Source organism: Seriola dumerili, unplaced genomic scaffold (assembly GCF_002260705.1).
Source record: "Seriola dumerili isolate Sdu_G_001 unplaced genomic scaffold, Sdu_1.0 BDQW01000068.1, whole genome shotgun sequence".
In the NCBI taxonomy this organism is placed as follows: domain Eukaryota; kingdom Metazoa; phylum Chordata; class Actinopteri; order Carangiformes; family Carangidae; genus Seriola; species Seriola dumerili.
In genome coordinates this window covers 1,461,090-1,475,183 of record NW_019174323.1, presented here as the reverse complement: position 1 = coordinate 1,475,183, position 14,094 = coordinate 1,461,090, and the positions used below count along the sequence as shown (strand labels likewise).

Sequence of the window (14,094 nt, the reverse complement as noted above, 5' to 3'; positions counted from 1 at the left end):
CATGTGTCAATAAAAAGGGAACAGGTCTGAACTAATTCATGCCACTGCATTTCACTGAGAGTGTGCAAAGACATGACACAACTCAGGATATTTGACCGCTGGATTATGAAAATGTCACGTTCTTGCTCTCTGGCTGTTGCCATCCTGGTCTTTGCTGGAGGGTGGTGTCTGTGTGCAGCTAATGTTGGGGAGTTCACTCCATGCCTGCAGTTCTTCTACAGGTCCTGGCCTCCTAAAGGTCTGGAGGGGACCCCCATCTGCCAGCGTTTCAACAACCAGTATCGATTTGCCACCTTGTACAGTCGCCCACGCCGCTCTCCGTGGTTCTCAGCCTATTTATACAGAGCACCAGTAGGAAAGAGACCTTCAGCAACTTGGAAGTTTGAGCCACAGGTTAGTACTTGTTTGGTCTGATTCATAGAATTCTTAGTATTTAGAGAGGAAACAGTACAGGGAAGATATAAGTAGGTGAACAAGTCTCAAGACTCAGACTCAGACTTCAGACAGTGGACACTGGTAAACAGTACAGTGATGTTTTTAGACTGCACATAAGGAAATGAATCCCAGTAAAGGAGAACTCTATAATTTGTGTGTCCATAGTCTCTCCATGTAATGTTCATATTTTCTGGATTCGAAAGCTAGATAGAAAACGAATGGCCAAAATTATGTGGACCCGTTTCGAAACTTTAGTCCCTTATGTGATTATTCAACATGTCATCCCAAAACAATGAGCATTAACCAGCTGCTATAAAGAATTATAAGGTTTGACTCAGTCTGACTATCAGTTCATTTCAAATGTGCTGGCTGGTGTCAAGGTCAGGGGCTCTGTGCAGACCAGTCAAGTTCTTCCACAGCAAACTGGGGAAAACCATTTCCCTATGGAGCTGGTTTTGTACACAGGTGCACTGACTTGTTGAAACAGAAACACACTGTTGTCTAAAATAAAACTGTATGCTGTTGCAGTAAGGTTTGGCTTCCATCAAGCCAACCAAGGTCATGTTATCAGTGTTGTTTCTGGGGGAATGAGGACTTTAATCACTTAATTTTACATCGCATGTACACACAAATTACACATGGGTTTTTGGAGGCTTATTTTGGTACTTTTTACTCTCAAAATTAACTATTTTAAACCAAAAATATGATTTGGATTGGTTATTGATTATCTTCCTGGCAGTATCTTGAAGGCCTTGAAACAGCATTTAAACCATCATATAAAGGGAAATGATGTGAAAAAGCTAAATTAATAAAAACCCCTAAGACACATGGTTCCCAGAGGATTAATTACTCTGACTTTGGAAATCCTCTGACTTTTCCTCGAGTGTCAACACAACATTTGTGGTTGTGAGTGAAATATCTGATTATTATCGGATGGACTGCAATGAAATTTGGTTTACATCCATGTTCCCCAGAGGATTTAAACTTTTCCTTGTCCATAATTTTGGTCATATTTTGTAAAAGTCTTCCTCTGAATTGCATTAAAAAGTATAATGTCATCACTTCTTCCACCCTCCAACAAACAGTTAGCCTACCCAGGAGCTGATGGCAACATGATCCCCTTCCCTCCAGGCCCTCCGGACCAGAACGTGGTGGAGAGCCAGGCAGTGAAGCTGGACTACATCAATTCCACCTACTCTCGTGGCCACTTAAACCCCAGCCTTCACCACCAGAGCCATGAGGACCGCTCCGCCACCTTCACCCTCACTAATGTGGTCCCTCAGAAGGCAGGCTCTAATGACGGGCCCTGGGAGATCCTGGAGCAAACTGTCAACCATACCTTATCAGCCTACTGTCTTGGAGATGCTTACATAGTGACTGGCATCATCCCTTACCGGACTGACGAGCACTGGCTGAAGAATCATCGTGTGGCCGTGCCGGAGTACATGTGGTCAGCCTACTGCTGCCCAAAGTACAACAACAGTCTTCCAAAGGAACTGAAGAACACCTTCCCCACATACGCTGCTATCGGCCGCAACGACCCCAACAGCACCGAGGAGATTGTGCCAGTTAACAAGACGGCTAAGACACAGTTCAGGGGATATGATGTGAGGCAGATGCCACTGCAAACACTTGAGATGTATCTCAAGGACAGGTTCAATACTGTCGTCAGTGTTTTTTATGAGCTGTGCTCTGGATCAGACTGATCCCTCACATATACAATAATTAGATCGTTGAAGTGTTCGTGCTAATTTCATTTTATTGACTAATTATAAGTGAAAAGTCTTTTCTCAACAGGTTCTCCTAGGAAAATGACAAAATACATCATTTGACAGGTTTAGGCAGAAAAACTACTTGTTCATTAGGATTGGGAAAGATTGTGGTTATGGTAAAAAGAAACCAACACTGCAGCTCTTAGATCAATGGAGAGCCAGACTTTTCCCATCATGCACTTTCCCATCATGCAATTCTTGCAGTCAGTGAAGAGGGACTGCGGCGCCTAACTCCAAAAACTGCATCTGCCTTGAGATTTGCCTAAATTTGCATGACATCAGAGCAACTCGAGATCAGACAAAAAACGTACCATCATGCATTGTGCAGTGATCACCTGTGAATTCTGCACAGGCCTGGCTCATCTGAACCAACTAGCAGAAACTTGATCTGAAGACTTAAGATTCATCTTTACATACCACACACTAATGATTTTATCTGCCGACTGTCAACAACAACTGACCCAGACTGGAACAGACCTGGTCCAACTTGGTCCCATTAAGATCAAATCTTCATGATGGGAAAAGCAACACTTAACTCATGGAAAAAAGCTAAATAAAACTCAGTGAAATGGTTATGGTGATGCTTCCACTGCAGATTCGCAGCTGGGCATGAACCAATTAACAATACTGACCACTAGATGGTGTCCTTGTGCAATATATGCAGCTGGTGGATATGAGTTTGAGCCAGCTTCTGGTGACTGTGCACTGCAACTGGAAGGAATTTTTTCAAGTTTCATCTCAGCAGAATCCATTCCTTATTCATAAAAACATCAGACCTCACTATAGTGTGAGTCAGTTAGTCTTTTATCTTATGATTTCCTAAATAATGTATTTGAATCACACTTTAATTGACTGAAGCACTGGTGTTGGAGGCTTTCTGAAGATGAAAACATAAAAGTACATGATGGTAGAAATTATATTTGTGCTTCAAATCAAGAATATAATAGAAATAGATCAAATTAATAAAATGCAGAGATGACTCATTTTGATAAACATTAACTTGCTCCACAAGTCAGACTCGACTTCTGAAGCTTCACCAAGACAAGCTTTTTCTTTTGTAATGATGACTAAGACACACGTTTTGTCACTTCACACTTCTCATGGATTTATTGAACAGATGGTACAATAACACAGGTGCACACAGGGTTAAACATAGGTAACACTACACACCGGTTTCTCAAACTGGATTACATTGACAAAACATAATCACCAGCTTAGTATTGTTGGTGCATCTGGGGAGAGAAGAGCTTGTCCCACACCTCCACCTTCATAATGGCCCTGCCCATAGGGGACATGGTAGCTTTGATGTCCAGGTTGGGTCCCTCATACGTGATCCCACAACCATTGGCCTCCTCCCGAAGAAAGCCCTGCTGCTCTTTGTTGTAATACATCTCTTTGTACAGAGCCTCGTTGCACTCTTTGCCCTGGTTGTAGATTCCCACTGCCAGCCAGTTCTTGTACATGTTATAGTCGTAGGGCACAGAGAACATTATAGCTACTGTCTCTTTGGCGCTGTTGCTTTGCCTCTCAAACAGGTCATAGGTCAGGACACCCACTGCACCAGAGGCTTTGGCGCTGGTCTTGCTGAAGTTGCAGACTTCAGTTTTCAGTGGGCGTACGGTGGGTTGGGGTGGGCTGTGGCAGTTGCCGCTCTCTAGGAAAACCCTTTTTGAAAAGGAAAAATTAGATAATCAATGGGTACACTCATTTTTAGGAAACTAGTGTAGTTTTTTCAAGCTGCATCTATATTTCAACCCTCAGTTTCTCCTTGCAAAGAAACTGAACATAAAGTCTTTTTCTGTTTGAGAATGTGTTACACTTACTTGGGGTCCACTAAGCAGTAGTTATTGGTGAGGTTGGTGATCTCGATGGTTACATTTCTTCGGCTTGTGAGGTTGGCAGCCAAAGCCTCTGCTGATTCGCTCATATTGTTGATTGGAAAAGCTGTAAAAGGTCAGCTGTGTTACAATAGTGGAGAAGTTAACCATGCACATACTGCTGTTCACAGTGCCTGTAATAAAAGATGTACAGATCCTCCTACCACACAATTCAAGAAATTTGTCAGTAAACCTGTAGCTTACCTGTCTGGATCACAGGTGTGCTTCTCACTCAGGCAGTGCCAGATGTGAAACCCTGGCTTCACACTTCAGATCATCCTTGTTGGAGAATGTGTGACACCCAAAACTGTCTCCACCCACAGCACACACCTTCTGTTCTCTCGTCGGTCACCATCTCAAACTTTTTTTCCAGTCTTTCGTCTCAGGTATGTGCAGCGTACGGAGGCGTGAAGACAGGGTGTAACCAACGACAACCACATAACTGTAGCCTTTTTGTTTTCATACTGCTGTTATTTTTCTAAGCTGGGCGCCAGTTTGATCAGTTCTCTGTGACATTGCTTCACACCTCAGTGTCTCCTTATGCACCACACCTTCAGTTTTTAGGTGTGTGATGTTGTTTTTTACTTTTGCATGGGGCGACAAACATGCAATACCTCTACATAGCATGCTGTGCAGCCTAACTAACACTGTGTTCATTGTAATAAAGTGAAGTTTGACTGATTCATGTCTGTTGACACGTTCTGAAGAGATGGAAAACTTTTCAACATTTGTGATTAAATGTGAAGTTTTCTGCCCAAATTAAAAATGATACAATAAAAGTAAAAGACAAGAAATCAATTGAACTGTTTTTTTATTCATTTAAAGCACCCATACATTACATGCATGATGGACAAATGTATGTAGGTCTTCAGGAATATTTGTGTCAACTGTGTTTTCACAATTCATTCCACATCAATGCACTCATTTGCGGCAGAGGATTTTATTCTCACAGCAGTACAAACAGATCTATCTGCCCATCTTGTCATACACTTCAAGTTTAATCATAGCTCTGCCCTCGTCAGACATGCAGGCCCTCACATCCACTGTCCGTGCAGCGTACTTCACCCCCGAGCCGTCGGCCTCGTGGCGCACGAAGTTGGTGAAGTCTTTCCCCTCGTACATGAGCTCGAACAGCTTCTTGTCGCAGGCCTTCGTGTGCTCAAAGACACCCACCCCCAGCCAGTTCTTGTAGAAGTTATAGTCAAAGGGTACAGAGAACATGACAGCCATCAGCTCATTGCAGTGGCGGTTGCGCATGTCGAAAAGCTCATAGGTGAGGACGCCCACGGCGCCCGATGCCGTGTTGTCGTCCTTGGTGAACGAGCACACCTCGGACTTGGTGGTGCGCACAGTGGGCTGCGGAGGGTTGTAGGTAAAACCGCTTTTCATGTAAACCCTGGAGAGTAGAAGTGGGTAGATGAGGTCATAAGTAGTGGAGAAAGTACTTAGATCCTTAACTTAAGTAAAAGTACAACTAACTCAATGTAAAACTACTGTGACAGTCCTGCTAAGTTTGGTAAAATTAAAAGTAGTCTCAGTAAGGTCAGGCTGGTCCAAAGGATCACCAGGTAAATCTGAAGGGCCATCAGATAATTAATGTAAATAGTATAATATTTCCTTCTGAAATGTAGTGGAGTGTAAGTATAAAGTGGCAGCAATGTAGTAGAGTAAATGTACTTAGTTACTTTCAACCCCTGGTAGTCATGCAGAAGCGGATTCATGTACATTTCAGGCATCACGTTAACTGTATTTATTGGTCCATACTCAAAATTAGTATGCACAAATAAATCATCAAGCAGAGCAGCGACTCTTACTTTGGGTTGATGAGGCAGTAGACGGAGCTGACATTGGTGATCTCTATGGTGCAGTTGCGGTTGGTGGTGAGGGTGATGGAGTGGGACTCTGCAGTCTCAGGCATGGTGACAGCTGCTGAAGTGGCTGAACGACAGAGGGCAAGAAGAGCTGTGAACAATGGGAACTGATCAGGTTGAATGTTGTTATTAGCTTTTTTAAGAAACTGCCCTGAAGCTCTTCATTAATTGCATAGAATCCAATTATTGCTTTTACTGAAATATTCACCTGTTATGTTATAATTCATGTTTTCACTGCCAAGTGACGTGAAAACATTTTTTTCTAGATACACACTGTAACATGAGGATGAAGTTATCTGCATGTAGAACAGCAAACATTACCTTTTTAATCTTGACATAAAATAAAGTTCTAAAGGTTCCTCTGCTGACCATTATAACAGACTTTCATCCAGTAACATTACCATTTGACATTTGCTTCTCAAAACAGCTCTAGCTTTTGTGAATACTACATAACTACCTAAAAGTAAATGCACTTACTTTACTTTACGGCACACACACAGGATGGCAGAGAGTCCTCTGAAAAGAGGTTTGGAGTTTGGTTTGGAGGCAGGTGCGAAGACACACCCTCTCAGTGGCATAGAGTCACACCTCACCTGCTGTCTGAGTTTCCAGCAGGTGTGGCTGTGTTCTGTCTTCAGGAGACACCCATGAGCATGTAATGTCAGTTATAGGTGATAACTTTAACTCTTGAGTTGAGAGATACAGTAACATACATAGGTGAGCAGAAACATTCTGTATTTTCTTTGTTATCTGTGATTTAAAACAGTACCGTACTGGTGATCACGTGATGGAAAAGTACTGCTTAAACAGTGGTTGACAAATACCTGAATGTCTGCTAGGATTAAAAGGGTAAAGAGGAGCAGCCACACCTGTCAAACTGTCGATACATCTCCTGATGGTGATGACTCATTTTAGATAAAGCCAAAAGCCTTCAAACCAGTTCATCTGAAAGAACACGTTTATCCTGGTTGGTGATAAATTCATTTCTTACATGCACATTCAGGCTTTTCACTGTAGGGTTAAGAGTGTTGTCACAGTCCTTGTGTCACTAATAAATGAGCAACAGAATTTCCTCTCCTCAGGTTCGGATGTATAAACTCTTTGTCTTTACCTACTCTGTGTACGTGCAGTCAGACCCAGCATCCACTCACTGGATGTGAGGCTCTGAACAAGTCACCTATCCATCAAATGAAACAGTGTTTTTCGTGTGTGTCCCTCAACAAGAAGCTTCTCAAGCTCAGCATTTCAGCTTGAACAAATGCAGCACATAAGTATGTAGTGTTTACAGTATTTCTACACTAGGATGTAAAATAAATGTATTTTTAATCTACAGAACTTCACCAAACTACCATGATTCTATGGGAAGTCAAAGAACAACCACATTATTAAGCTTTTCTGTTTGCCAGATTCCCTCTCTCTCTCTGATAATGTGGAGCATCGACAACCTGTTTTATGAAAAACTTTAACAACGTGAGGGGCCCACATCTGGGGACGAGTCATAGGGATCAGTGGGGAAGCATAAATGTCTTAATATGCATATATGAGGTACCCTGAAGCATAATCACAGCATTCAGTGATTACGTCATCATCTGTGTCACCCGTGTGGTTGCCCGTCTTTAATTTGTACATCTTTACCGCCATCTTGTGGCCAAATCACAACAGTCAGGAGATGTAAACAGGCCTATTTCCAGAAAAACAGAAGCTTTGCCTCAAATCGTGTGCCGGAGGAATAATTGTAGGCTAAAAATCGCTTCAGCAAAAATTCATGTGACTTATAGTCATCAATCATGAACATAAGAGACTTTTTGATTTATTTCAAGTCAGACATTTGTACAATTCATCAATTCACTCATGCAGGTGATAAACATTAATTCTGTTCAGACTTTGGTGTAAAAACATATAAAAATATAAAATATACAACATGTAAAAGATGTACAAAATAATGCAGTACAAACAAAAAATGAAGTACCTGCTTAATTAAACAAAAAAGCCTATGACACGAGCCTGTGCGAATGATTTTAAACCTGCTCTCTTACATGGTTATATAGAAAGATGGAAGCAGGGCTTATGGGGCACAAAACAACATATTTTACTTAACAAGAAACAAATCAATTGTTGAAAGTTGGTATATTTACAGCTAAAACATATATGTTGCAGTATAGTTGTGTATACCCCCAATTTTATGGAAGTGCAATACTACTGATACATTTTTGGGCTACCGTTTCAAATGAACTCAGTTTATTGAAAAATTATAAATGTGGTTTATTTACAAAAATATAAAAATAGGACCTATATCTGAAAATAATACATCCATACTCTGTAAAATGTAGAAATAAGAAGCTAAACATTCAGTGCCACAAATACCACAACATATTTTAAGTGACATATGGAAACACCCTGGTACCCCGCAGACTTGATGTGATGAATTACTCAACTCAATGAAAAGAAAAAAAATCAAGAGTCTGCCAATCAACTTCCATGTTATATGGATATTAATGGAAACCAATGGCTGTCTGGAATGGTAGGAAAAATATTTTCATCCAAAAATCTAGAACACAAAAGCATGCACATTTGCAAACTGCCATGTAAAGTATACATGCTATGTAGCAAATGGGCAAAATATGCAAAACCTCTGATCCTTTAAGTATTCTATGTTTTGAAAAGACCAAAACCAACAATGACCTTCTTATTTCCCTAACCTGCCAGGTCCAAGTCCATTGGTTCTTAGTGAGGAGATTTTAAAACAGATCACAAATGTATAGTTTCATTTTTACACCGGGCATCATAGTTTTTATAAAATGTTATTCAAACTGGAGGAAATAGTCATTTTCTTAGGGACAATTTTCAGCAGTGGATTAATACACATTTTGTGCTTTAGTTAGTATTTCCGGCAGCAGGATGGTGCATGTCTGAATTGGTCAAAATGAACAACAATGTATGTGCATCAGTGAGGCTCAGTGATGTGTTAATAATAGTTTTTAGAAATAATGGGGCTCTATGGCTCAGAGGAATACGATATATCAGCCTCAGAAGGCTGCCAGTCTCAGTTCATTGTTGGCTGGGCTATTTTTATGGGATTTGTTGTTAATAAGAAGAGCACCCCCAGCCTTACCCTTTAGAGCCCCCACTTCTGAGGGAACATGGTTCCAGCAGTGACGGATGTCAGACCTGTCTTCTCTTCTATCCATTGGTTGTAATTGGTCACTCTGGTGTAAACGCCGGGTCGAAACTCCTTCGCGCAGCCATCACCCCAGCTGATGACTCCAAACTGAAAGAGCCTGTTCTCAATCTCACACACCAGAGGCCCTCCTGAGTCTCCCTGCGGTTAAGAGACATGCAGCATTAAAAGAAATCAGCAAACTGTTCTGTGGAAGCACGATCGAGTCCGGACCTGTAGACATACCTCGCAGGCGTCCTGGCTCCAGTCAGGACGACCGGCACAAAACATGTTATCAGTGATCATCTTTCCGTAATAGTCCTTGTCTTGACACACATCATCAGCGAGGAGGTTCACCTGGGCCTCTCTGAGGTACTGAGACCTGTACCACAAAGCTGGAAAGAGGAAAAGCTCTTAAAATACTAAACAACTTCTTATAATTTAGAATGCATGTAATTAAAGGAGGGAAAGAACCAATTATATTTACTAAAGTACTCACCTTGTTTCTCTTTCCCATATCCAGCGATCTCACAGGTGACACCAGGCTGGAGGTTCTGCTGAGCCGGCGGCAGGCAGACAGTCTTCACCGTGTTACTCTCCTCTGCACACCTACCATTTCTGGCCTTCAGCTTCAGTAGGGCTACAGGACAGTTACCACAGAGTTACTGCTTTGATACATTACACCAGCAACAGTACATGAGGTATCCTTCCACTCACAAATGAGCTTTTGTCGATATTACTTCTCTTTGATATTTTAGCTTCAGCTTCAGCCGTCTGGTCACAGACACTTGACACTTAGTGGCTGGAAGGGAATCTTTAAGCATTTAAAGGCCTGTTCATACCAATGTCATTGTTGAAGTTGCCCTCACTGTTGTCGAACCCTTCATGGATGATGATTTCTTCCACCCTGAATGTCTGCTCCACAGTCAAGTCGGTCTCGTTCAGAGCATTCTTCCCCAGGGTGACGGAGAAGCGGCGCTCTTTTGTTTTGGAGCTGAAATACAGATTGTCAAGAATCAGTCCAATCATCCTCCTTTTCAGCACCTGCTGTGATTACAGTAAATGATCTCACTTCCTACCCGTCGGGGAAGCAGTGGGCGGCCGTGAGGACCCAGCAGGCGGAGATCAGACTGCCCCCACAACGGAAAACCTTCTCCTTTGATTTGCTGCGCCAAAATATGGCAGCAACCCACGGGTGGGATTCCACGGTGGCAACTGTTCCACCCACGATCTTCATCTGCTTCCCTCTGCTGCGCTGGCCACAGGCCAACTCTATAGCTGGGGGTTAAACAAAGTTCAAAACAATCAAGGGAAAGAGCATGGAAATGGAATCAAATGGGTTTAGTAAGGATTGGTGTTAGGTTTCTAGACGCGGCAACAGGTGGTGTTGTGTTGAAGTCTGTTTCCCCATCAGTGTTTCTCCCTAACTGACCCCAACCTTTCCCCAACCCTGACCAGTTATCTCTGCCTACTCCCGAGCCATACAACTTAATATTTACTCTTCAGTAAGGTGGTGAACTTACCTGGCAGTGGTTCTGTGGGCGCAGGTGAAGGTGGAGCTGGAAGTACAAGATCAGAGATCTGACTGTTTTAATACTGGTGAAGCATGTACTCTAGATTAGTATTTCTTGTAAGTCTGTAAAGAGGAAGTGAACTTACATGGCTCTAAGCTACAACGTGGAACATCACAATACTCCCACACCAGCTGCTGGTTTCTCCAAACATAACACCACGGACGTTGTCTGTAGTGAAGATTTCTGTTGGGAAAACAACAGATCCATTAAACAAACTTATTTATATGCACGTCTTCTACATGGATCATCTGCTGGTAAAGATGTTGACCTGTCAGCTATTAGTATTTTTGCACAATATCATGTATGTAGCTATCAAGTGTATATTTTAGTGTATATTTGCAAAAGTCTTTTTTTTTATGACTCAGCTAGAAACATTAAAAAATTAAAGGGAACAGGATTTCAAACCTCCACTTTCATCAGTTCACATTTAGTCATGAATATTTAATGCTATAGGGAAAAATGATTTGAAACCATCTTTTTAGGGCTTTAAAAGTGTTTTGGCATTAATAAGCAAAGAAATGAGAAAAACTAATGTGAGAACCACACAACCTTACAAAGTGAGGCCAGACAACCACAACTGACAAGAACGAGCGAAAGCAAGTTGTCCAGAAATTTCTTGATTGATCAGTTAATCAGTTATAAAATGTCAGGACATAAAAAGGCCAATCATAATCTCTCAAAGCCCAAGATGACATCTTTGTGTTGTTTTGTCTGACCAACAGTCCCACAACCCAAGCATATTCAGATATAAATATTACATAGATCACATATTTAACTTACATTACAGCCTACAGCAGGTTAGATCTACACAGCACGCTAGAACTACACTGCTCAAAAGAAGTTAAGGGAACACTTAATCATCACAGTATAACACCAAGTCAGTTAAACATCAGGGATATCACTCTGTCCATTTAGGAAGCACAAGTGAATGTGAATCAGTTACAGCAGCTTTGGTGCAAATGAAAGTGACAACAGGTGCAATGGGGAGGCCAAAGCAAGAAAAAACCCCAAAAAGGGAATGGTTTTACATGTGGTAGCCACAGACAGTTGCTCTCTCCTGATCCTTCCTGACTGAGTCTTCTCTAGTTTTGTGTTTTGCTAATGTCCGTGTCACTGCTGGTAGCATGAGGCGGTACAACATGACCTCCAGCAGGTGACTGGTGTGCATGTTTCTGACCAAACTGTCAGAAACAGACTGCATGAGGGTGGCATGAGGGCCCGACATCCTCTGGGACCTGTGCTCACAGTCCAGGACCATGCAGCTCGACTGGCATTCGTCAGAGAACACCAGAATTGGCAGGTCTGCTTTGGCGCTTCATTCTCTTCACAGATGAGAGCAGGTTCACACTGAGCACATGTGACAGGCGTGAAAGAGTCTGGAAACGCCGTGGTGAACGTTATGCTTGCTGTAACATCATCCAGCATCACCGGTTGGTGGTGGGTCAGTGATGGTCTGGGGAGGCATATCCTTGGAGGGTCTCACAGACCTCCATGTCAGAGCCAGCGTTACCCTGACTGCTGTTAGGTACCGGGAGGAAATCCTCAGAGCGACTGTCAGACCTGACGCTGGGGCAGTGGGCCCTGGGTTCCTCTGGGTGCAGGACAACGCCCGGCCTCATGTGGCCAGAGTGTGTAGGCAGTTCCTGGATGACGAAGGCATTGATGTCATTGACCGGCCCTCACGTTCCCCTGACCTAAATCTAATTGAGCACCTATGGGACATTATGTATCGGTGTATCTGACGCCGCCAAGTACCGCCACACTCTGTCCAGGAGCTCACTGACGCCCTGATCCAGGTCTGAGAGGAAAAAATCCCCCAGGACACCATCCGCCGACTCATCAGGAGCATGCCCAAACGTTTCTGGGAGTGAATACAGGCACGCAGGGGTCATACACACTACTGAGTCACATTATGAGTTACTGTGATGAAAAGTTGGATCAGCCTGTGATTTCAGTTTTTTACTTTGATTTGGTGTGATTGTGAATCCGGCCCTCAATGGGTTGATGTTTTTGGTTTCCATTGACCGTTGTTATGTCATTTTGTTCTCAACAAATTATACAATGCACATCAGGAAAGATTTTCAACTTGAATAGTTCATTCATCAAGATCCGATGTGTGATTTAAGTGTTCCCTTAAGTTTTTTGAGCAGTGTATTTAAGACCTGTGAAGGAAATTTAAGACTTTTTAAGATTACCTAAGGTGCTTTTTAAGCTTTTTCAGCCTTGGTTCACACTTTAATGTCCATAGTAACTAATTTTTTTTCTAAGGAATACAAAATCAAAACAAAAAACAAAGCCAGATTAGTAACACCCTACCTGCAGTAGTTGTGCCTCCCTGAATTGACATCTGAAGACATGTATAGCACCCTGGTGTCCAAATCCCACTGCGCACATGTCCGTCCACTCTCTGACTTAGACACTGTGCCTCTGTAGTACAGTCCTAAACCGTTGTAGCACTCAGGACCTTTTACTAAAGAAACAACAGGGAGATTTAAAAAAAACAAACAAAAAATGCATTTAAAAAAGAAAACAATAAAGGCAGTTTGGTTTTGCAGTTAAGCTCCTCACCTGTTTCACAGCGTTTTCCTTCAAATCCATCAGCGCACAAACAAAACATGTGTTCACCAGTAGACAGGGATGGGACAGAGGTGCCTCCATTAAGACAGATCCCACCTAACAAATGACATGACACACCTCATGCTCAGTACAGCCTGAACTTAATGTACAGCACCGGAGTGCCTTGACAAATGTAGAGTTTCTCACCTGAAATTTCAAAGGAGAAGGAGGATGAAGACGAGGAAGAAAAAGAGGAAGAAATAGAAATATCCTCCCACCCTCTGTCTCTCAGTGAGCCCTGAAAGAATGAAAAGTTAGATTAATTCTAATTCTCTTAATTAATGAAAATAAATGCAACATTTTACTGAGTAAGATAAAGTCCTCACTGCTTCGGCTGTTGACAGAGCCACCAGGGTCCACAGTAAAACACCAAAGTTCTTTGTAGTTATCATGTTGCCTCACTGCACAGACTGAAATCCAAACAGACTTTGCATGAGCGTGCTTGCAGAGAGCTGTGTGAGAGCCTCCTCGGGCTTTATTCTGTTTTTGTGCGGGGAGGAAGGGTAGACGTGATTGGCTGAGGAGCGGTCTGACATTGGATTTGGTGTGTGAAGAAATATGTTTGCGGGGCGAGCGGATGAGTCAGAGTCATTAATCCACATAAGTTATTCTCAGAAAGCATATCGATATAACTGGTATGTCAGACACTGTGCTGTCAGATTGGACCTGCAGCTGTTTACATGGTGAATTTAACAGATTCAGGATTAAAATGAATCCGGATCAATGATGAAATAAATATGAAAAAAATATCTTCATGATTGTCTGGAAATGATAAAGCTGCATGAGTTTGGC

At 42.4% G+C, this 14,094-nt stretch overlaps 4 protein-coding genes across 6 annotated transcripts; 1 reads left to right on the top strand and 3 right to left on the bottom strand.

The window, feature by feature from the left end:
• Window positions 1-55: 55 nt before the first annotated feature.
• Window positions 56-3,050, top strand: LOC111219976 (endonuclease domain-containing 1 protein-like). The gene is made up of 2 exons (XM_022742867.1): window positions 56-393; window positions 1,521-3,050. The coding sequence occupies exons 1-2, from the start codon at window positions 73-75 to the stop codon at window positions 2,139-2,141; spliced, it is 942 nt and encodes a 313-aa protein (XP_022598588.1). The 5' UTR covers window positions 56-72; the 3' UTR covers window positions 2,142-3,050.
• A 141-nt stretch (window positions 3,051-3,191) lies between these two features.
• LOC111219977 (DELTA-stichotoxin-Hcr4a-like) lies at window positions 3,192-4,865 on the bottom strand. Of its 2 annotated transcripts, none has more exons than XM_022742869.1 (3): window positions 4,289-4,865; window positions 4,031-4,165; window positions 3,192-3,872 (listed from the first exon to the last, which is right to left on the bottom strand). In XM_022742869.1, the coding sequence occupies exons 2-3, from the start codon at window positions 4,132-4,134 to the stop codon at window positions 3,422-3,424; spliced, it is 555 nt and encodes a 184-aa protein (XP_022598590.1). In that variant the 5' UTR covers window positions 4,135-4,165; window positions 4,289-4,865; the 3' UTR covers window positions 3,192-3,421. The 2 variants fall into 2 exon arrangements, with proteins under 2 accessions (XP_022598590.1, XP_022598589.1); XM_022742868.1 differs by having other exon boundaries at window positions 3,196-3,872; window positions 4,031-4,151.
• Window positions 4,866-4,878: 13 nt separating this feature from the next.
• Window positions 4,879-6,535, bottom strand: LOC111219979 (DELTA-sagatoxin-Srs1a-like). 2 transcript variants are annotated; one of them, XM_022742870.1, is made up of 3 exons: window positions 6,433-6,535; window positions 5,899-6,022; window positions 4,879-5,480 (listed from the first exon to the last, which is right to left on the bottom strand). In XM_022742870.1, exons 2-3 carry the CDS (start codon window positions 6,000-6,002, stop codon window positions 5,051-5,053), a joined length of 534 nt encoding a protein of 177 aa, XP_022598591.1. In that variant the 5' UTR covers window positions 6,003-6,022; window positions 6,433-6,535; the 3' UTR covers window positions 4,879-5,050. The 2 variants fall into 2 exon arrangements, with proteins under 2 accessions (XP_022598591.1, XP_022598592.1); XM_022742871.1 differs by having other exon boundaries at window positions 5,899-6,046; window positions 6,433-6,521.
• Window positions 6,536-7,816: 1,281 nt separating this feature from the next.
• On the bottom strand, window positions 7,817-13,495 carry LOC111220056 (tissue-type plasminogen activator-like; the record flags this gene model as incomplete). Its single annotated transcript, XM_022743002.1, has 10 exons — window positions 7,817-9,274; window positions 9,359-9,507; window positions 9,612-9,752; window positions 9,955-10,106; window positions 10,192-10,390; window positions 10,636-10,671; window positions 10,772-10,869; window positions 13,003-13,156; window positions 13,255-13,359; window positions 13,450-13,495. Coding segments are annotated over 10 exons (1,284 nt in total), but the record flags the coding sequence as incomplete, so codon positions are not given.
• Between the last annotated feature and the right edge of the window lie 599 nt (window positions 13,496-14,094).

Excerpts from the sequence above, each read along its gene's own strand:
- LOC111219979 (XM_022742870.1), bottom strand. The coding sequence starts at position 6,002 with ATGCCTGAGACTGCAGAGTCCCACTCCATCACCCTCACCACCAACCGC. Across the intron at positions 5,481-5,898 it reads TACTGCCTCATCAACCCAAA|GGTTTACATGAAAAGCGGTT; the intron begins GTAAGAGTCGCT and ends TCTACTCTCCAG.
- LOC111219976 (XM_022742867.1), top strand. The coding sequence starts at position 73 with ATGACACAACTCAGGATATTTGACCGCTGGATTATGAAAATGTCACGT. Across the intron at positions 394-1,520 it reads CTTGGAAGTTTGAGCCACAG|TTAGCCTACCCAGGAGCTGA; the intron begins GTTAGTACTTGT and ends TCCAACAAACAG.
- LOC111219977 (XM_022742869.1), bottom strand. The coding sequence starts at position 4,134 with ATGAGCGAATCAGCAGAGGCTTTGGCTGCCAACCTCACAAGCCGAAGA. Across the intron at positions 3,873-4,030 it reads TACTGCTTAGTGGACCCCAA|GGTTTTCCTAGAGAGCGGCA; the intron begins GTAAGTGTAACA and ends CTTTTCAAAAAG.